The sequence below is a fragment of the Ascidiella aspersa genome, chromosome 7 (genome assembly GCF_963924565.1).
Source record: "Ascidiella aspersa chromosome 7, kaAscAspe10.2, whole genome shotgun sequence".
NCBI classification, from domain to species: domain Eukaryota; kingdom Metazoa; phylum Chordata; class Ascidiacea; order Phlebobranchia; family Ascidiidae; genus Ascidiella; species Ascidiella aspersa.
Genome location: NC_139453.1, coordinates 20,825,534 through 20,848,620, shown reverse-complemented (window position 1 = coordinate 20,848,620; position 23,087 = coordinate 20,825,534). Strand labels below are relative to the sequence as shown.

General features: G+C 35.2%; 1 protein-coding gene and 1 pseudogene across 1 annotated transcript; both read left to right on the top strand.

The window, feature by feature from the left end:
* Positions 1 to 6,564: 6,564 nt before the first annotated feature.
* On the top strand, positions 6,565 to 14,990 carry LOC146138274 (uncharacterized). Its single transcript, XM_083394553.1, has 13 exons — positions 6,565 to 6,669; positions 7,303 to 7,435; positions 7,811 to 7,940; positions 8,097 to 8,252; positions 8,317 to 8,357; positions 9,366 to 9,491; positions 9,763 to 9,950; positions 11,401 to 11,640; positions 13,024 to 13,196; positions 13,279 to 13,408; positions 13,523 to 13,626; positions 13,814 to 13,976; positions 14,922 to 14,990. Exons 1-13 carry the CDS (start codon positions 6,565 to 6,567, stop codon positions 14,988 to 14,990), a joined length of 1,758 nt encoding a protein of 585 aa, XP_083250679.1.
* A 5,412-nt stretch (positions 14,991 to 20,402) lies between these two features.
* Positions 20,403 to 21,545, top strand: LOC146138273 (uncharacterized; annotated as a pseudogene).
* The last annotated feature ends 1,542 nt before the right edge of the window (positions 21,546 to 23,087 follow it).

The following is a 23,087-nucleotide window of genomic DNA, read 5'->3' as shown; positions in this document are numbered from 1 at the left end:
GTTTAACGCCTATGGTTTGCTATACTTTTGCAAACTTTCACTAGGTAATTTTTTACCATAGCTTGGTCCGAGCAATCACTGTTAAAACAGGCTTTAAATCTGTCGTTTCAAACAATATGAAAAACACTATTACGTGCCTAATACGCAAACTATTAAATCGAAAGTTTTGCTAGATTAGTTTAGGCCTGATGTTGGTATGCTGGTTGGAGCAAGATGCACAACAGGTGCTAACAGAGAGGCGTAGACTGCCTTAAGATTTCGCATTTAAACTTGCGGCGGTAAATACACCCTATTGACACTTAATTATTAGGCGAAGCTTATCGCGAAGTAATTGGTCGCCCCAAAAAATGCTGACGCCGCATTTAAAGCAAGCATTATAAATGTGTCGCCGATATTCTGCCTTGAACATCCCTACTCGAAATGCTTCCCTCCGTTAATTGTACGGTGGGTGAAACTTTATTCACGGCCTTACCTCTTTGTGTATTACCGCGACAATACGATGAAATACGATTGGGAGAATATTGGAAACATCGTATTTGGAGAATATTTGCTATTTGCACCTGTTCTGTATGTTACTTCAATCCAACATATCTACACACAATTATAAGTTGTGTATAATAATATAATAACTTATGGCTTTGAAGCGAAGGGTTCAAATATGGCGTAGATTTTGGCAAATGATCGAAACATACATTTGATCAATAAAAATTTACGTAGATAATGCTTACGGCCATGTTATTACATTTTGGTCAGCTAGCATGTTTAAAAAGTCAATATTTTCATTCTCTCTAAATGATTTAACGTCTATGGTTTGCTATACTTTTTCCAACTTTTACTGTGTAAATTTTTACCATGCCTTGGTCTGAGCAATCACTGTTGAAGCAGAGTTTAAATCTGTAGTTTTTAGCAATATGCAAACGCGTTTATGTGCCTAATAAGCCACGTTTTATATTGAAAGTTTTGCCAATTTAAATCCAATAAACGCAAGATTTATTTATTTATGACGCCATGTTATGACGTAGCTTTGTAACGTCGTCGTTAAGAATGCGTTAAACTTAAGCTTTTTGTTGTTGCGGCCCTTGTATAATTATATTTGCTTAGACCTGGTGTTGATATGTTTGAATGGTGCAACAATTACAACATGTGCTAACAGAGATGTGTACACTGCCTGTAGGATTCGCATTTAAATTTGCGGTGGTAAAATATTTTGTGTTGTAAGAGCAATAGGTTTTTTTACTTAGAGAGGCCTCTTTATGAAAGGCAAGTCGCATGTGCATAGTTTTACTAGGCAAGCCACTTCCAACACAAATGTTGCACGCGCGGGACAATAGGGCGCAGCAGGGATGCCAGCAGCCGCCTCGTCGCGACGCGAGCTGGACAAAGCAAGCGAATATGAACGAATTCTGTATGAAAGTTTTTCTGCTGCTAGATGGCTGTCGTTAGCTACAAAGTGCTAAAACGCAATATTTCAGGTTTTTACCCCCCAAGCAAAGGCCCCTGGGAGTGCAGCCTCATAAACTTTTACAAAGCACCTACATACCACTCTACGCCATGTCTGAAAATTTGAAGGTTCTACGATGTCTACTTTTTCTATAAAGCTTCGGACAAAACTTGGTCTGAAACAAACCATAGGAAACCATAGGAAACCATAGGAAACCATAGGAAACCAAAAAAGAATAACGGCAAAAACAAGATATGTCCCGAAAATAAATTTTCGGCCCATATAACTAGACGGGCGTGCGGTTGTTGTATATTTTGTCAGGGGAAATATTTTCAGGGCTTGGTGTTTTTTTTTATTTTTAATTTAAAAATTTTTTTTTTTTATTTATTTATTTTTTTTTTGATATTTTGTATTTTGTATTGTATATTTTATATTATATATTTTATATTTTTTTTCTTAACTTGTTTCTGCAAGCAAAAACAGAAATGGGCCGAAAACTTCCCCACTTAATTTCTGGCTTTGATGGAAAGGGGTTCAAATATGGCGTCGTAGTATTTGGGAAATAATCGAAAAATATATTAGAAATAATCGAAAAATATATTAAATAGAATTTGCGTAGAATGCTTACGGCCATGTTATTACATTTTGGTCAGCTACCATGTTTAAAAAGCAAATATTTTCATTCTCTCTAAATGATTTAACGTCTATGGTTTGCTATACTTTTTCCAACTTTTACTGGGTAAATTTTTACCATGCCTTGGTCTGAGCAATCACTGTTGAAACAAAGTTTAAATCTGTAGTTTTGAGCAATATGCAAACACGTTTATGTGCCTAATAAGCCACCTTTTATATTGAAAGTTTTGCCAATTGATATCCAACAAACGCAATATTTGTTTATTTATGACGCCATGTTATGACGTAGCTTTGTAACTTCGTCGTTAAGAATGCGTTAAACTTAAGCTTTTTGTTATTGCGGCCCTTGTATAATTATATTTGTTTAAGCCTGGTGTTGATATGTTTGAATGGTGCAACAATTACAACAGGTGCTAACGGAGATGTGTCCACTGCCTCAAGGATTCGACCAAAAATTAATAACGGCAAAAATAAATTTTCGGCCCATATAATTACATTTACACGTTTCAATTCAAATTTTATTGTTTGGACGGAGTAAGACGTTATTCGCGTTTCCCCAGACATTTCGGATACCGAAATCAGAGTAAAATGTCGCTTTGGACACATCATACTAGTCCAAGTACAATTCGATTATTTAACTTAAATTAATGTAATTACACAGTAAATACGACCACATTTCCAAGTTAAAACTATAACGTGCGTCAAAACACCATGATCAGTTTTGCAATGGTGATAATTTTAAATGCAGCTTGCGTTGCTTATTAATGTGTGTTATATTTATCAGGTTCCATATGCCGTCGACTAAAGCGGTCGAACAACAGTGCAATTAGTAAACCAAAATAAGATTTATAACTTAATTTAGACTCATTCAATTAAAATAACGCTTTGCGGCTTTATTTTCAATTTAGCGTGTAGTTCGATCCATCGTTTTGATTAATTTTTAAACGCCCTATAGTGTGACTGAGAAAATTCAAAACTCGCACATTAAAGCAAACATTTCGTCAAGACTTTGGATCGCGACAAATTCTGATGTACGCATATTGGATTGCTCTAAAATGAAGATGTTAGCTCTTTCAGCTAAAGGGCGCGTGTTGTTACGCGGTACGGATTCGACCGCACGTTCCTCAAGGTTAATCTGTCCCTTAACATCGCAGCGTTGGCATTTAACTCGCAGATTGACTGGCGAGAACTTCTGCCGGCCCTTCTTCGAACAACGTGTGAGAGCACGCGCGGCCATTGAAAGGTAAGGGTTTCACGCCGAGAGTGGCGGGCCTCGATGCTATTTTGGACTCGCCGACACGTCCATAACTAACCGGTGACGAAGTTAATCCGAGTCGTTAGGCGCCAACATTACGACACAGCCCGTTCGCCGTTTGTTCAGTTTCGATACTTACAGTTGATAAAGCCTAATTTCTTTTAAAAATAGAATATCAACGTATTTTCTTCCGAAAAAATTCAAGAGAAATTTGACAATTTGAATGCTACAAAATAGAATACTATGTACAAAAATGCAGTCAAACACACGGTCAAAAATACCTAAATACCAGTATTCACAACTTTCAAGTAATGTGAATATACGTTCCTAAAAAGTAAGGTTGCCAATATTTATTAATTTATACGTTTTTTCCTGTTGTATAATTACGTATCACGTTTTAACAGTTACAATAGAAACGTCAAGCGCACTTTGGGCTTCCAAATCTGCCTTTGATAAAACTTAACATATGGTCTTTTATCAGAATAAATTTGCGCTAGATAAGAAGCATTGTCGTATTGCTTTTTTACTTGCAGTTCTTCGTGGGATTATTATAAAATTCCGAGTGTGAGATAATATGAACTACTTCTTATGTGGGGGCGGAATATGGGCAAACACGCTTAAGAGAGCAAACAATTAAAGATTGGAAAGTTTCTCTCGAGTATCCGATAACCCCTATCGTAAAAGCAATATACGTTTCCCGACTGTAGTGTTTTTCACACTTTGCAGCGTAACGCAATTATAAAAGACAGCACTTCTATGGAACCTTGTAGTATAAAGGTAGATGAGCGTTAGCAGTTTAATAACAAAATTTGGGTAAATCTTTCAAGGTTAAAAAAATTTGTTTTGAATACTTAAACAATCACAAAAAAAATCGGGCAAGCATCAAAAAGTAATATTTAGGCAACTGAAAATGCATAATAATTGATACTTTGTTCAGGTGTACGTTTAACGTTTGCTACAATGTGTTATAAAAACAAGCTTTCGGTATTAATTGTGAGTTTTTTATGGTTGACATTTACTCAAGGTACTCACTTACATGGAGGATATTCCAATTGGAAGGTGGTGGCCGAGACAGGAACATTAGCCACGGTAATGTAAAGGAGTTTTTTACGAACGTCGATTATATTATTTTCAGACGAAAATAAGGTCAACTAGACGGGGGTGCGGTTGTTGTATATTTTGTCAGGGGTTATATTTTCAGGGCTTAGTGTTTATTTTCAATTTTTACTTTATTTTAATTTTTTTTTTTTTAATTTTTTTTTTAATATTTTGTATTGTGTACTTTATATTATATATTTTGTTTTTCATTTTCCTTAACTTGTTTCTGCAAGCAAAAACAGATATGGGCCGAAAACTTCCCCACTTAAAATATGCCTTTGATGCGAAAGGGGTTCAAATATGGCGTAGAATTTGGGGAATGATCGAAACATATATTTGATAAATAGAATTTACGTAGATAATGCGTATGGCCATTTTATTACATTTTGACCAGCTTACGTTTTTGAAAATCAAATATTATCATTCTCTTAAAGATTAAAAATGGTTTAACGCCTATGTATTTTTTTGTATGAAAAGTTGAATTCTGTATGAAAGTTTTTCTGCTGCTAGATGGCAGTCGTTAACTACAAAGAGCTAAAACGCAATATTTCAGGTTTTTGCCCCCCAAGCAAAGGTCCCTGGAGGTGCAGCCTCATAAACTTCTACAAAGCACCTACATACCACTCTACGCCATTTCTGAAAATTTGAAGGTTCTACGATGTCTACTTTTTCTATAAAGCTTCGGACAAAAATTGGTCTGAAACATGCCATAGGAAACCATAGGAAATCATAGGAAACCATAGGAAACCATAGGAAACCAAAAAAAAATAACGGCAAAAACAAGATATGTCCCGAAAATAAATTTTCGGCCCATATAATAACGGCAAAAACAAGATATGTCCCGAAAATAAATTTTCGGCCCATATAACAAGATATGTCCCGAAATAAAATTTTCGGCCCATATAATTAGAAATGGAACCGCCGGGGAAATCCAAATAAATAGAATCTTTGGGGAAACACAACCATTCTAAAACAATTTGTAAAAGTTTAAAAAATAGTTGTTAGACAAAACACATCTAAAGTTTTGAGCACCATATTTGTGAAATGGAATATTTGGGCGCGTCATTTATTTCTAGTACTGTTGTGTTGCGAGTCGTTGGTATCCACGGGCTTTATTCTCTTTCCTTAAAAAAATATGCCATTCAAATTAAGAAAAAAAATGCATTAGTCGACGGTCGAAAGATTTTTAATTGTTTTTAGCTGCTCGTGTGATTATATTTGTTGGTAATTGTTGGAAATATTTTGCAGGTGAAGTTTACATCAATGCATTACTCCCGTTCGCATTATACCAACTACTTCAGTTGCTATGAAACCTACCCTGGATATAGCAGCATTGAGTCTTTCAGCGTTTATGAAGATGAAATCGATTCCGATCTAAGCAGCTACGCAAATTGGAGGTCTTATCAATCCGTGCAAAATTTTACGGTTTTCATTGGATCGGTTTGCAAAATGAGGTTAGTAAATTCCATGTTTTGTTAGCCCTTGAATTTATTTTTTGTTTTACCATCTAGGTTTGCTACATCACGAAAGTTAAACAAAAACAAATCTACGTTGTCTATATGAGTTAATTTCGTTAAACTATACGCTCTTGTAGAGCTTCGACTTGTTGCTGGGTGAGTGGTCTATACAACTCCGCCGATGATTGGAGTTCTCCAGTGCTAATAGATCTTCGACGAAGGAGCGACACTGGGAAATTCAATTCTGCTCCAATTGCAATGTACCAACCTTTAACAAGGTTAGATTAAAGGTTTCGCAGACTCACACCTCTTTCATTGTGTTCAAAATGGTTCTGAACTAAACACAAACCGACCTACCGATTTATGGAAGTTGTTTTGTATGATAAATACTATTTTTTGTTATTGTTGCGAACTCCATGAGTGCCTCTTTGACAATACCACGCGAATGGTATAATACTTTATATCATCTCCACGACGGTTATTCATTCAGGATAAATTTTTCATTGATAAATACCACCCAGCATTAGCGCATACATAAAACTAGATTTTCTACAATTAGGGTGTTTCAAACCAATTTCATTATCAAAAAGAGATTTAATCTACTTGTGTGTTAGAAATCGTAACTGTAATAATTGTTATTTAGATTTGTGAGAGGTTGTTCTAGCCACGTCATTATTCCGATGTATGATGAAGATGGAGATTACTTGTCCTGTCGCTACGGGAAAGATGCATACGAAAAAGGCGACGTATATAACTATCCGTACTTCACCCTTAGCAGCAACGGGGTACTAAAACATATAAATAATAATGTCCTTTAATACAGTTAACCAATAAATGATTTTATCTTTGAATACTTAAAGTAATATATTTTCTGTGACTAACATTTTAAACATAGAAACGTATAAAGAAAACGGGAACGAAGTGTGTTTTTTTGCCATAGTATGTTTACCAATAAACACGTACACACTTATAAATAAAATATTTTGGGCGTCACAGCAGCTATAGGAAACCCCCTTTGATGGTACTACACACAAATATTAATAGGGACGACATGCTGAGAACAGATTTAATTATAAAACTACGGTAAAAATCATGAAATATTCAAACCCTATAGTCTTTTGAAGATCAGACTCTTACTCATTGACTGGTTGAATTTATTCATGTTAAACTGCATATTTTAAGTAAAAGACTTAACATTCAGTCAGATATCGCAAATCTTCAGTTTCTTTAAACACAAATTGAGTCTTATAAAACTGTTTTCAAATCGTAATACACATTTAGTGGAAAACCGTAAGTATCGGACAATGATCGCAGCAGTTAACAAAAAGTTAGATATCGTAAAGATTGTTTAGAAAAACCATAGGCAATGTGAATGTAAAACCCATTTACCGTATGCATTTCGATGTATTTATCAACAGGGGGAATGTCGGATTGATTACAACGGTGGCGCTTACGACGAAAAAGTTCCAATTGCTCTTGTTATCGAAGATCGAATTTCATCTGCCTCATCTCAAGTCTTAAGCTTCACTTCACTTCAGTTTATAATTGAAAGTAGTCACCGACTTGTTAATAATAGTACTTAAGATACCCGAAAAATAACTGAATTGTTTAAATTATTTGTTTTTAATATTTTTGCGGAAAGTCGGCCTCACAGCCTCTATTTTGTGAAAATAAATATACACGTATAGACCCTTTAATGTTCGGTTCATGACTTCAGCTTTATATTTTTTAACTCGAATAGATTTATATTATGGCAAAAACAAAAGTTTTGCGTTGTATCATTAGTGTTAGCCTCGAAGGTTTCAAACGTAACCACGTACGTATAGAGCCTAAGAAAATGTGTAAATATTTATTTTAAATAATTGGGAAGTGATTTATTAATATTGTTTATGGCAATCAGATTAACATATTATTTTTTGTGATTAGTTTCCAGTAGCAGTTATGGGTGCTCCGACATTCCCGTGTTCTCAGTAAACACACCACCTCACAACCAAGTGCATTCCTTATCTGTTGGAGTAGAATGGGAACTACTTATTACAGTAGACTCCAAACGAACGTAAGAATGCGATAACCATTTTTGCACGCCTTTTCCAAATTAACGTGTTGCTAAAAAAAGCACACATTTGTTTTGCAATTACTTTGAAACAATCAAGTAAACTATATAGAATTTGCTCAAACTAAGAATGTATTTGAATAACAACCTTATGTCTAGAATGACACATCTTGGAGTGTCTGGCCCCAACAACGTAACCTGGTCACAGTTTTCTTCTATTGGTTCCCAGCAATATCAGGCGGCGATTCGTTGGACGCCGCTTATACAAGATAAGGGACACAACCCACTATGCTACTCTGCTAGAGACTCACAAGGGTAAATACAAGCCTCCTATTTGATTGAGAGCAATTGGCGTCTTTTAACAATGGTTATTTTGCAGACTATACACGGAACAACGATGCCTTCAGCTAATTGTTGACAGTAAGTTAATTTGTGTGACAACGTCAAGCACATACATATTGTGAGCATTGATTAAGTCTTTTTGCACCAACAAGCTGATCTCGAACCACTGGAACGTATTCTTTTCTTCATTAAAAACACGCTTAATAAGTAACTTAAATTCTAGAAACGTAATAACAACCGGGAGCGTAAAAAACGAATGAAGTTCAGAATGTTTTTCGAACGTGAACATTATAGCAGTGCTTCTTAAACTTTTTTAGTTTTGGTCACCCCTAGCATCTATCTCAAGTTTCATTCACCCTTGTCCATGATATGACAAACTACCTCTATGTATACCAGCACAAAATGATTTAGTTGTTTCGATTTTTGTTAAGATCAACTCAAGCAAAGTTTTTCCATTGTAAATCTTCACTTTCTCGAGTACAGAGAATAAAGCTATAAAGTACATAACACAGTCACCTAATTTTGTACTTAAACACTTAGTACAAACCAACTTCACCATTATAATAAACAAAAATCACCAAAAAACATAAGTTCAGTAGTCGATTTACTGCACAAAAGTATTAACTATAGTGACTAGTATGCTCCTGAACTTTCGTTCACCCTTATTAGCCCCCTTTGGTTTAGTTCACCCCTGCACAAATTTTATTCACCCTGGCGTGAACCATATTCACCTGATTAAGAGGCGCTGCATTATAGTATCTCCTATGAAGTTTGTGTAAAATAATTTGACGAAAATGTTTCGTTGTATTCTTTCAGATATTTGGGTCAAACTCTTGTTTATAGTGTAGGTCTTTGGCAGAATCGAAACCATGCAAGCAAGACATTTAACACTTTTAGGCTATATTTTAGACAGGTCGTACAATGTTTTTTTTCAATAAGACACGGCAATACCGTTGGATTTAATTAAAAAAGTCAAAGGCTTTATGGTGCTGTTTGCTCACTTATCTAAGATATTTTGTTATCTCAAGACACACCTCAAATTGTTATCTCGAAATTTCCCCACAATACTTTGGTTTTGCTGATAAGGTGTTCACCCCTGCTTGATTGACAACGGAGGCTGCAGCGATATTTGCACGCCGTCAGGAACGGGTTATTACTGTTCGTGTTCACATGCTTGCTGGAGTTTGGATTCTGACGCAAGACAGTGTATACGTGAGTATTAAGGCTCCTCATTCCAACTGTAGACAGTGGTTCATAAACTTTAGTAAATGTTTTTCCGTTTTGCAATTTGGACTTTACCAATAACAAATTAAGTGGCGTTCTGTAACTTTCAAATTTTCTTAGAACTGATAACTGTATATTTGTTGCTACAATGCGAACACAGTAGCAAAGGATCAACGAAGAACCACAAAACGGTTATCGAGTCAGTTGACCCTGAAGGTATTGGGAACTCAGGTGCAATGTGTCGCTTACTTATTTGTAGCTGATATGGAACAAACATGTTCGAAATCCAGGATGGGGATCAGTGTTGCAAGATGCGCTGTGGACGGTAATATCGGATTGGGCGATTTTGATGACGGTTCGTACGTTCCACCTGAGTGTAGACCCACTACCACCTCCACTAACCACGTGTTTGACTTTGCACTCGACGAATGCGGGACAACTGAAATCGTAAGACATTTGTATCGTTTACGCGAAATTTTTTTAAGACAAGTTTACAAAATGACCCAATTAACAACACGCAAAATTGTGAAGCAGTTATTTCGCTTATCATGGTGATTTGGTAGACTCATGAGTAGGGCCCGCCAAAAGTCAATAAAGTTAAAAAAGGACCTCGTCTGCCCACGAATCACAGAATAAAGTTGTTTTCAGCTTCTGGGGCTGTTACTAAGAAGTTTATAGGTTAAAATAAAGTTAAAATTTACAATAAAGTTAAAATTTATTAACAAAGTCAAAATTTGTCAAATTATGGCTTTTGACAAAGTTTTTGCGTTTCTTGAGAGTAGTTTTTGTAAAAATCGTCGTGGAAGCATTGCAAATCAGGAACTGCGACACAATTACCATATTAATCCATAAAAGCAGGCAAAATGTCACGATGCTTGGATCAGCAGTAGCTTTTATCGCAAATTGTCCATTTTTTTATTGGTACAAAACACTTCCTATTCATAAACGTGGTCTTTTCGAAGATCAACAGTTTGAATTTTAGGAATAGCCTGCTGACATTTTGTAATACAAAAATGCCCAAGCAAGCTAAATCTATCGCCAAAAAAAACGATGCACTTTTTAAAATCCATAAAACAGCTTGACTTTGCGAAAAAATATCACGTTTGGGTCTGAAATCGACAAAATATTATGTTTGGGTAACTGGCATCAATACAAGGAAGAACTGTGGCCTCTACAAACAAGCAATTTTACAAGTCTATGTCATGTTTTACTTTTTAACACACATATTGTATCGACGAAATTCGTTTTTGGCAACCATAAGTTATACCGATTTTGCCGAAAATAACGTTAGACTTCTCAGCTGCTGTTTACAGAACACTTTTACTATTCATCTAAAACGTGAATTTTAAGTAAAACGAAAAAATACATAACCGTTTCACTCTATGTCGTACTTTTATGTGATAATGGAAATCACTTTGACTCTTGCCAGATAAATGTCGACCTCAATTGCTGGTCAGTAACAGCAGAATACTCTAACAAAGCTAGCAATTCAGGTCAGAAATCAAAAAAATCATAAAAACATATATGGCATCGTCAGTATTCAAATGAACGTTTCACTCCAACTGAAATTTTACTTCGTCAAAATATTTTATCGTAAAATGAGAGAGTCATAACAAACTTTTCGGCAAAACATCATTAGAAGAAAGGTAAATTTTGCAAACAATAATATAATGTGGCGCATTGGATATTTATGGCAATGACTCGATTGTAAAAAAAATCTTTGAGACCCTAGTCCCGCCCAATTTGTAAACCTTCATGTCGCACACCGATTGGAAAGTTTTTTTTATTGCGTTTCGTGACTTTCCAAGCACTGCCTTATCGTAAATCAGCTTCAACAATTTTGAGCACCTAATTGCTCTTTAATGTATTTGGAGTAATACGTCTTTGCAAACTACAGAGTGGGCCCAACGAAGTAAAGAACAAAAACACCGTAAAGATGTGGGTTGAAACCGAGGACCAGGCGGGTATAATTAGTCGCGGTCAGTGGTACTATGTTGACGTCATCTGTACATCGGAGAAGTCTTTTGAAGCTTCTGGATCGTTTGATCCCGAGGATGCACACACAACCATCGTTAAGGAGGACGGATTCGCCGAGATCGCAATCACGTTTGATTTCTACACCGATGAAACTTTCAAGGTGCGATTTCCAATTTGTTTTTCAATTAAAACACAACGGAATTTAAACGCAACTTATATCAAGTACTACGGTGTTATAGTTTCTTTAAAACCCCAGTCAATTAGTTTGAATAGCTGTAATGAAAAACATCGGTGTTGCTGGAAAACAATATTTCATGTTTGTTATCCCTTTGGTAGATAGTAACAATTGTTGCCTTTTATGTAGGCCAGTGTTGTAATGACTTAAGTCAATGACTCAACTTAAGTCACTGTTTTAAAATGACTTGACATGGCTTAACTCATTAGGACAAAATGACTTGACTTATGTCACAAATGACTTGGGTTGAAATGAAGTGTTGTATTTTTTTATTTTTTTTTATAAAAATGAGCTATTTATTCAAATTTTTGCACATAAAATAATTTTGTTGCTAAACGTGGCCATTTTCTTAATTTTTAGTTGAGTTATTGCTCATAATGAAAAGAGTTTAAAAATTCTAATAGTTTAACGTTTTATTTTTTATGACAGCGACGTGACTTGAAGTTGACTTGCTCTAATTATGACTTGACTGTGGGACTTTACCGGGACTTTAGTCAGTTTAGAATGGCTTCTTTACAGCACCGATGTAGGCTATGTTTGTTTGCAACCATATTTGGTAACCCTCGATAATTGGTGTAACGGTCGTGGCTGCACCTAAGCGACCTATGTAGCCTGGCCTACATCAACCGTTGCATGGGTGTTTTTTGTTGGAACGCGTCCCCGCCAGCACTGCCTATAGTTGCCACACAGTCTTGAACGGTGACGGTTCTCTGTTAAACAGAACGAAAAATCAACACAAACACACCGAAATGCGATTATCACGTCATACACGGCTATGGCAGACGGGCATTTACAGCATAACATTAACAGAACTCAAGATATTCGTAACTTAGCACAAACAATATTAATCCTAATCAAATGGCTTTTTACTTTTATATTAACGACAAGGAAATATAGCCACAATGTGTACGTACCAACTTGTTAGGGATCCAGGATTAACTTGGATATAATCAGTCACGGCTAGATTTCAGTTGCAATTTAAAGTTTGTAATCAATTACTAAACAAACAATAAACGTAATATTATTAACTTCTTACAAATTCTAAGCTTAATACGACTAGTCAATACAACTAACTAGTACAGAAAAACCCAATTTACAGTTAGCAACTAAAAGTTAAGAACTTGCGCCATGTGCTTTTTGCTAGCAACATTTGAGAAACTAGAAGAGAAAAACGTAACATTGTGACGTCATCTACATAGAAATTAAACAACTTTTCTCGCTGTAACAATTGGCATTTGGTTGACAAAAATGTGCTGTTTTTTACCCAAACGCTTAAGCTCATAACGAATTGCATTTTGTGACACGAAGGCAACCTATCCACCGTACAGTTATCCCATTCAAGTGGACATCAACGACGACGTCTATTTTGCCATCCTTGCCCAATCGTCCGACACAGATCTGGAGTTGTTCACCGAGTCTTGTGAAGCAAAGCCGGATCCAGACCCAGCTGCAATAGGACAGTACAGTTTGATAGAGGACGGGTGGGTACTGATGTTTAATGTAATGTGCTGAATATATAAAAGCGTAATTTATATTTAAATAAATTCTACATTTCTTTTACAGGTGTTTAGCTGATGAAACAATGAAACGATTTCCTACCAATTTTGCGATGATCAATCAGTTTAGCGTGAAAGCTTTTCGATTTAAATACGGCCTTCCCGGAATCACAGAAAATACAAACGTAGTAATTCAAGTAAGACAATTTTGGTATACCTTTTTAAATGTTAATACATTTTGTGTAGTATATCTCGTAAACGACTGTAAAGCTCGTATGTGAAAATGCATATCTAAACTTCGCTGTTTGTAGTGCAGGGTTGTTGTTTGCGTTGTTGGTTATGAGGATAGCACTTGTGCCAGAGGATGCGTGTCGTCCCGCTCGAACCATTTTAATCATGAAGATATAGTTTACAGGTAATAAAACACCATTTTTTTCTTTTATCGGTTATATTTTATAGATTTATATAAGAAACTATTCAGCGAGTAAACTATTTCCGCCATTCTTGAATTCCTTATACTTAAGTAAGAAGCATTTCTCCCGAGTGGTAAATAATACTATCGCACATCGAAAGAATTCCATAAATATTTTGTTGCGTGTTAGGTACCCGTCAAAAGTTCGCAAGGAAGAACCTCATGGTGAAGAGCAACATGAAGAAAGCGAGGAAACTACACGGGATCCTAGTGTCCGGCAAACCGAACCAATTCCACTCATCAACTCTGGTGGACTACACATCAAAGAGTCTGAATCGGTTGAAGGTGTGATTGTATTAAAACATAAATATAATAAAAAGTTGATGGGACTACTTTCTTGGTTTAATATGTTTGAATAATCATAGATCGTTGGTAAATTGTTAAAACTGCTTTTTGTTATTTAAACTTGCTATTGCTATGTTATTAGTTGCGTATAGTTCTTGAAAGTAAGACTAATTTACTTTTAGTCATTTAACCCCCAAAAGTCTGGAAAAGGTATATTTTAATCTATTAAAACCTGGAAAGTTATATTTTAATGATAAAAAACACTGTGCTAGCGTCAAACCAGCTGGTAGATATACGATACTTTTTGATACCCGAAATTTTGGAAAGAAATTGCCGAATCCATCCAAAAATATGTTTATTACATAGCCTAATTATAATGGTCAAAAAAATCAGCAAATTGTTTAAATTGAAACTCAATATCACACTACTATCGTACGATTGACGATGCTACACGGCTCTGATCCGATACTTTCGGACTGCCCTACCCTTTCCGAGACATTGCATGACAAAAGTGTTATAATATTTCAGTACAATGACTTAAATTTAAAGCATTTAGGTCACCGTTTTAAATTGTCTTAACTTGACTTCCGTTATTTAAGCAAAGTTACTTGTTATAGTAACTATGTCATTTAGGGAAATGGATAAATTATTAATAATAATATTACTAAAACTTTTAATAAAGATGCAAATATTTTTAATTTATAGCCTACAGGCCATTTTCAATTTAATATCAAAACATTTTAAGCATTCTCTAAATGTGTATACCTATTTCAATATTTTACATTTGATGACCTGATTATGACTTTGCTATGACTGATTATGTGGTCTAGGAACCGAGTTCCTGGGAACCAATTTTAAAATAACCTGTTTGCAGCACTGTATAGCCTACATGGCAGTACTACCAGTAGACCTATCAATTTATTACTTCAAACTTTATTGCCATAATTTTGTAGAAACAGAAACTTCAACACAAGGACCAGATACTTCAACGCAAACTGACCATGCGACAATTCATCTCTTGAATGGCTATCTTTTGTGGTGTAGTGTTTTATTGGTTGGGTTTGTAGTTTAAAACGAACCATAATAATTTTATTATGTGATTATAATTCGCACTATCTGATCGGTTAAAAAGTCTATGCATGCCTTTGTATACTAAAAATTATTTTTAATTTGTCTTGTTTCAGTGTATTTTGGAAGAATAAAATAGCATGTATTGCGTTCAATCATATTTAAGATGCCATGTATTGATATTTAGGCAAAAAGTCGTGTAATGAAAATGCCAGAATAAGTCAAAGACGACATTAGTTAAAAACAATTAAGCATTTGTGAAAACAACATGTTTCCGAAAAGTTAGTTTCGCACACATGGCGAAATCGTTATTTGTCAACGAATCAGACTTCGTAATTTTACGGTCTGATATTAAAATTGAATGAATGTAATTGCATTTATTCATGCATCGCACGTAGGCTATATATAGCGTCGTGACAAATTGCTAAAGACGAATTATATTGCTTTGCAAATTTTACATTACTGAAACTGCGCGGCCCAAATGCGGCTAATTATATTGCGAGACATATCGCCTTATATCAGTGGTTATCAACTTTTTTCACCCCGTGGACCCCGTTAACCAATATTCAAATTCATCTCCCCCTATATATGCTGTCGTATAACAAAAACCACTCATAGCACATTGTGACGTAATTATAAGGAACTGTACACTTCAGTCATAACTACTCATCATAAGTTTGTCCGCTTGTGAAAATGACTAATATGCCTACTATTTAGAATTTAAACTGTCGGAGCTAAGAACTTGCTTCAATATGTATATGCACACGAAATTCGTTAATTGGTATTATTACATGAAGTTATGTCTATGGTATATTTGGTGTTGTCAACATTATAGGGCTACCATATTTTCAGCACCCAAAAAAAGGACATTTTTTGCCTGTAAGTAAAACAAAAGTATAATTAATAATTGTTACGTTTGATTAAAACGTGTCATATCCGCACCTTTTTGAAACGCGCACCCCCATGGTAATATTTGTATGCGTTGCGCCTTCTCTACGAAAAGCAATTCGGCATTTTCAATTAGATATCACTCAGACAATTTAAAAAAAAAGTTTGGTGTCGGTCGCGCGAAGCGCTAAAAAATTTGGAGTTAATTGGTTAAATTGGCGCTAAACTTTAAATTCAGGAGGCTTTTCGCATTGGGCACGCAACAAATTACTCGTGCACGAGCTGATTTTGACAAACGTGTTGTTACGAAATAAGAAAAGAAGAACATAGCCTACGATACAGTAACACTTATAGTAGGCTAGGCCTACAAAACTCACACCTTTGCTTTATTAATGGGTCTTTATAAATGTGAGGTTCTGTTGCCATTTTTCGGGCGCAATGTTTGCAATAACAATCAAGAAGGTAAGGCCATTCAGTTTTCTTGTGAAACGAGGACAAATCCTCCTAAAAGAGGACATATGGTATAGGCCTACATTATACTACCTCTGGAAAGCACATGGAAAACAGTACTTGTCGGTTACATTTTTTGCTCGAATTCTAAACCTTCAAAATTTACTTTAAAGGGAAATTTTTAAGGTGGAGAATTTCAAAAAAGCTTAAAGCCTTTTTGCAAATGCTCAGCTTAGTATTGTAGCCGTATTTGTTAGTAGTCAAGTTGTTTAAGGAAACCGCCTAATTTATATCAACTTTAAAACTTGTCGGTCGCGAGAAGCGCGAAAAGAATAGGATTTAATTGGTTGAATAAACTTTAAAATCAGGAGGCTTTTTGCAAAACATTTCGTCCCCTGTTGCTAGCCTGTTATCCAATTATATAAAATATGGATAAAAAATAGATCGAACGGGGGATGACTTAAATCGTTTATCTAAGTTAAAAAAATTATAATTGAATAGGACCGTTATACCTTCGATGATGTGAAAACATGCAATGGTACTCAAAGAGACTTTGTGCTCAACAAAGTAAACAAAATTATATAACAGAAGATTCGCAAATTTTTTTTGGCAGTTTTAATTTTAAAGTTGGCAAAAACAGAGTTTGTACAGTGCTGTAGGAGTGGTGTACAACCAAAACGAAAACGATATCATTAGAATCATGGCAGAAAATTTAAATATTAACTTAGAGCTCGCCTCCCCCCCTACGAATTGTTTGGAGTCCACCTAGAAACTTTTTTTAAACCAGCAATTCAGCATCTTTCATGGCTTAAGTATTTTTTGGAAATAAATGCAACGCCTTGCCTAAAAGTCTTGCTAAAAGTATTAGCAACTAACTCGAAATGCGAAAAAAGAGGACATTTGGACATTTTTGAGCGTCCTCGGAGGGCCATTCTGTTTTTTTAGGAAACGGGTACAAATCCTCCTAAAAGAGGACATATGGTATGCCTAACTTATACACTCAGTGCAAACCAACTTAACTATTATTAACAACTACATATTTGTGTGTATCTTTCAAAGTATAACTCCATTTACAAAAAAGATAAATTTAGATAACATATTAGGTTTGACATCTTGCTCAGGAGTATGACATAGGCAGCATTAAACGGTCACCATCAGGTTTATAGACTAATAGCGAATGCTAAATCGTTATAGACACCAAAGCTGATTAGGCATCATTGTGTTACTGGCTTATACATTTATGCTGGCCCATGACTGCCATCCTGTTTTTTTTTCAATTTAACAAAAAAAAAATAAATAAAAAAAAAATAAAATAAAAAAAATAAAAAATTTGAAAAAATAAAAAAAATAAAAAATTATTGAAGAAAAAAAAAAACTCGACGTGGCCCAGGACTGCCATTCCCATCAAAAACGCATTACGGTTGGTCCATAACTGCCATCATAGAATACTTAAGTATATGCAATTTTCTATTGTGTGCTGTTAAGTTCCAAGCCAGAGCATGGAGGTTTGTCACATGGTGTATCGGCCTTCTGGTGGGATTCAGGGTTGCCAGATTGGCTTTTTGACGGCAAATTATTCAAATTTGGCTCTTTTTAAACATGGTTGGCGTCAGAACATTCGTTTTAAGGTCTGTTTAGGCCCTACCAAATATATTTTACGCACTTGGGAAATTAAAAGCAATACAAATAAAATAGCTTGGCGCTGTTCTAGAATCCTACCACAATTATTAAATCAACGCACAATATTTGGGTTAATGGGCTGGTTAGCGTTCGGGTTTGGGTAGGGCAATATTTTCAAATTATTTTCAAAACAATTTGTTACTTTAATAGAAGAACAATTAAGTATACCGTGCATAAAAATCATGTGAAAGACATTTTTTTAATTTAACCAAAACAGGTCTTACTTGTGACGTTTTAGCCGGAGAGTAGGGTCCTTCATGTACTGCCATAACCCAGCTGTCATCAACAAAGCTCATATAAGCCTACATAAGATTCATTCCAGGTCATACATCATTTGAAGTAGATACTCCCAGTACATCAATAAATAGTGTTGTTGAAGTAGAAAAACAGGTCACAAACAGTATAACATTAGCAGAAATGATTAAACGTTTTAGATATTTTCTTATTTCACAGTAATATGTCGTGGGCTGCAATACCCAAGCCATTGGAAGTTATAATTGACCGTCAGCTTTTGGGCGAAGGAGCTTTTAGAAAAGCATACAGAGCAACAAGCAATCAGATATTTTTTGGAAATACAAAATGGGTAGTGAAGAGGTACCATCAAAAAGTGAAAGATGATATACTGTTGACCCTTGATCAAAGCTTGGAGGACCATACAAAAAAGATAGTTCAAATGAGTTTCTTGGCAAAAAATATAGCTCTAAAATTAAAACAACTTATCAGTTTAAAAAACATTGAAAGTGAGTTTGGACAATGTTTAGAGTTTACAGACGTTTATTATGGCAAAGACACGCATTCCCAAGAATGTGTTGCACTTGAGCCATATATTGAGGGCCAATTTTAAAAGTATATTAATAATGATGGAAATTTCATAAGTAGTGAAGAAACGATCATGAAAAAAAGCTGAAAACCTATCTCACTTTTCATATGTGACCTCCGATTTACTCAACTAATGATTTTGGACATTCAGGGTAGTGGTTATATCTTATATGACCCAGAAATTTCTTCAAAAACCGTTGTAGATGAATTTGGGAAAGATTTTATGTTTTGTGCTGGAAATCTTTCAGTAACTGCCTAAATCAAATCACAAATGTTCAACGTTTTGTAAACTTATTGGTATTGATAATAAATGGTCTAATTAACCATAAAACAGAATCAAATGGGACACTTTACTGCCTGTAGCAAAGGGTATTTGTAAATATTTAGGGTTTGGCGATTCGGGGTGTTTAGTTAGGGGTAAGAAGGCTGCTGGCTCTGAAGACGAGAGCCGACGGCTGCCTAGTCTCTTACAAGTTCTTAATCCGACTCCAAAGGAGCAGGCCGCTAGAATACCTGTCCTTAACTTCTTGTACTCTAGACAAAGACACTTCACTCAGTAGATGTTGCCCGTCGAGTATATTCACAAATCTCAGCAGTACATACAATAAACGGAGCGGTGATTCAAGCCGCTATTAGTAAGACGTATAAAACAGAATAAATGCGAAACGTTGAAAACGCACAATTCGGCGTTAGGTCACGCGTCAGTGAACAACGGTCACGTGTATAGTGACGTCAAAGTAGGCTAAATGCTACATAGGGTTTATATGATATTGTATTTTTTTCTTGTTTAGCTAAAATGTTAATTTTTGAATAATTTTTATAGCCAAATCCTGAATTTTCCAGTGCTGTTAACTGTTTGTTTGTAGTTTTTTTTTAATTTGTGTGGTAGAAACTAATAATGAATGACTGGAAGATTAATGAAAGCCTAAAGGCTAGTCTTAATAAATATGTAAAGTGAAAATTTTAGCAGAAGTGAGGGCGCTGGTCTAGAATCCTACCACAGTTATGAAATCAACGCACAAAATTGAGTTAGGTTGCGGGTTAGCGTTTGGGTGTGTCAAGTATTATTATATTATTTATTTAAAAATAAAACTTGACCCACCTTAACCCAAACGCTAACCCGCAACCTAACCCAAATAATGCGCTTTGTGGTAGGATTCTAGACCAGCGCCGAAGTGAGTTGTTAGATTTTATGGTGAGAGATTTTTCATGCTATCCTTGGAGTCTCAGGACTTTAGATCGAAGACTAAGACACTTTAATATTTTTTATGCAAGGTCAACAGCAACCATTGAAGAAGTAAGAGCAGCAGTTATTGAGGAATTGAGTGGACCAGGACAGTTGTTGGGTTACCGGGCGATGCATAAGAAGATTCGGCAGATATATAATTTTAACATTCCGAGAGGATTAATTTATGAACTTATGCATGAACTAGATTCTCAAGGTCTTAAACAAAGAACACCATGTTTTAAGAAAAAAAGAAATAAAATACCATTTACGTCATGTGGACCCAACTGGGTTCATTCTTTGTATGGGCTATCAGAACAGCACATTTCTTATTGCTATTTATGGCTGCCTTGATTCATGTAGCAGAAAGCTCTTGTGGGCTAATGTGTGGACAGATAACAGCAACCCAAAATTGATAGCAAAGTTCTACCTTGAGCATCTATACAAATCAAGGATCATCAGTCGTTACCTTAGGCTTGATAGAGGAACAGAAACCGGACATATGGCTGCAATCCATGCTTTTATACGTCAGGAGCATAGTGATTTAGAGATTCTACAGAAACAATTATTTATGGTCCCTCAACATCCAACCAAGTAATTTACCATAATTTGTTAGTCTATATATATATATATATATATATATATATATGATACATCATCTTTATTTTGTAACAGTGTTGCAAAGATTTGTATTTGGACTAAAGATTTCTTTTCTGAAATAACTGGTGTGTAAAAACTTTATAAAGTTATTTATTATTTTATTTTACAGATTAAACGCTGGTGGAAAGAGTTGCACGAGAGACTTGAAAAATATTTTAAAGTGCAGTTAAGGAGTTTAAAAGATGAACATTGCTATGATCCTACCAATGTGAATCATGGGTATTTACACGATTTAAGTAATTTTTACTATTTTAAGTTATGTAACTCGGTTGTTGTTTTAGAATGATGCTTGCATACATCATGATACCTGTTATGCAGAAAGAGCTTGATACATTTGTTGATGTTGTTGGAACACGCACAGAATCAGACCTCAAAAAGGAACAGCTTACCAACTGGAATTCCAAACCATATTTACAGCTTTCCAAGCAAATATGGTCTTGAAGAGTGTGGTAATTTATGTTTTACCCAATATAAAAACACAGAAAAGGACATATAGTTCAAAGATATTAGGCAGTATATATACTCTTTTATTTCTAAGATATATAATATGTAATATAAACTCATGTAGGGTTTAATTTACTTGCTCATCATTACTTTTACACCAGGATTGCCAGTCACCATCAATCAGATTGAGAAAGCAATTCAATCAAGTGGAATGACTGATAAACCTCTTGAGTACTTACCAGAGAATTTTAAAGTCAAATGTCAACAAATTATTGCTGAGTCACTTGCAATTCATGTTTCTCACTGTGCTGATGCTTTTCGCTATTTAAAAACAAATTTCTAGCTTTGCAGCATTTGTCATCAGTCCTTAGTTATCTTTTAATAAACCAGGCAACTGTCATTTGTTTATTTTTATTGAGATTTTGCTATTGATACAATTTAAAGGGTAATATACACATGCAGCAAGAAAATACACTTAAAACAACGCAATTAGATATTTTAATTGTTAAGTGGAAGTATACATACTAAAAAAACGTTAATTCTGTTGCATAGTTCGTGGTCCTTCACAGTTAATGTTTTTAATTCAAAAAATAGCAATATGGCTTCGATTAACAACTGTTTTGCAATTTGTCATTCCCAACTGCTTCTGGTGATTATCGAAACTAAACAAACTGTCTGTAGCATTTCGAAGTGCATACTGCAGGTCGCTTTTAAAAAGATTTATTGTACATTCACATAAATCAGTATAGCTCGCTTTTAATAAAATGGCTTACAGCGCAGTAATAACACATGTTGCCAGTAGAGAGTGCATCGTTGACTGGTTGTTTTTTATCCAGCAGTAGCGTGACACTATATAGCACAAGAGCGACTGCGATGGTGATTACTAATTAATTAAGTCGAAATGCCGGCTGGATTTGCCTTTAACGGCCAGTAAAGGAAAAGAGTATCGAGGTGAAATATTTAACACTTTACCAGGCGAACACGCTATAATTACAAGCACAAACAAATCTGCAAAACAACTTTCGCTTGCAATGGTAGAACATAATGGGCAACTATAAAACGAATTCAGTCTTTGAATCGAATGCTAAAAGTTTTTTGTGACCTTGGAAATTTCGATAAGCACCAACAGGTTTACTGACGAAACCTGGTGAATATCAACCCCTGCAATAAACAAGTCCTAACGAATCAGAACCTATCTAACGGGTTAAGCCTGTGTTCATGTTTTAATAGAACCTAACGAGTTTGCCGCAATCTTACAAGTGAAACATGCACTTAATGTTTTTTAAGTGTACAGAGCAAAATATTTTTACTTTCAGCCAAAATACACACTTCAAAGAACCATTACAATATCCATTACCAGGATTAATATTTAAAACGCAAAGGCTTGTAATAAGTTATGTCAAAAGTCGAATATTAGACAAGATCAATTATAAATGTGCGGTAACTTCAACATTGTGTACAGCTTTTTGCACCATAATTTCGATAGCCCATAATACGTTAAAAGGAAAAAGTTGTGGAGGCTGTCTCGCGGTAATAAGTGACAAAGGGGCACTTTGATTGCAGCCAAACAGAATACGTCAAAGCGTTGTATATTACTTTAAAACGCCAGAAGCCAGTATGCCAAACAAATACAGAAAAAAACCTAAGCGCCTCCCTGGCCATCGGATGTTATATGCAACTATGAAAACTGTTTTATATGTTTCCACAAGCCTTTAGATTTCTCGCAGTATAAACAGTTCATCGGAATGTATAACGTCAACTTGAATTTATGCGCAATCTAAATTTTTATCTGAATAAACAAATGCGTACGGCAATACGGTAAGAAACAGTCTTAATGAATTCTAGACTAAAATCTCACGTTTTAAGAAGGAAGTATAATTATCGA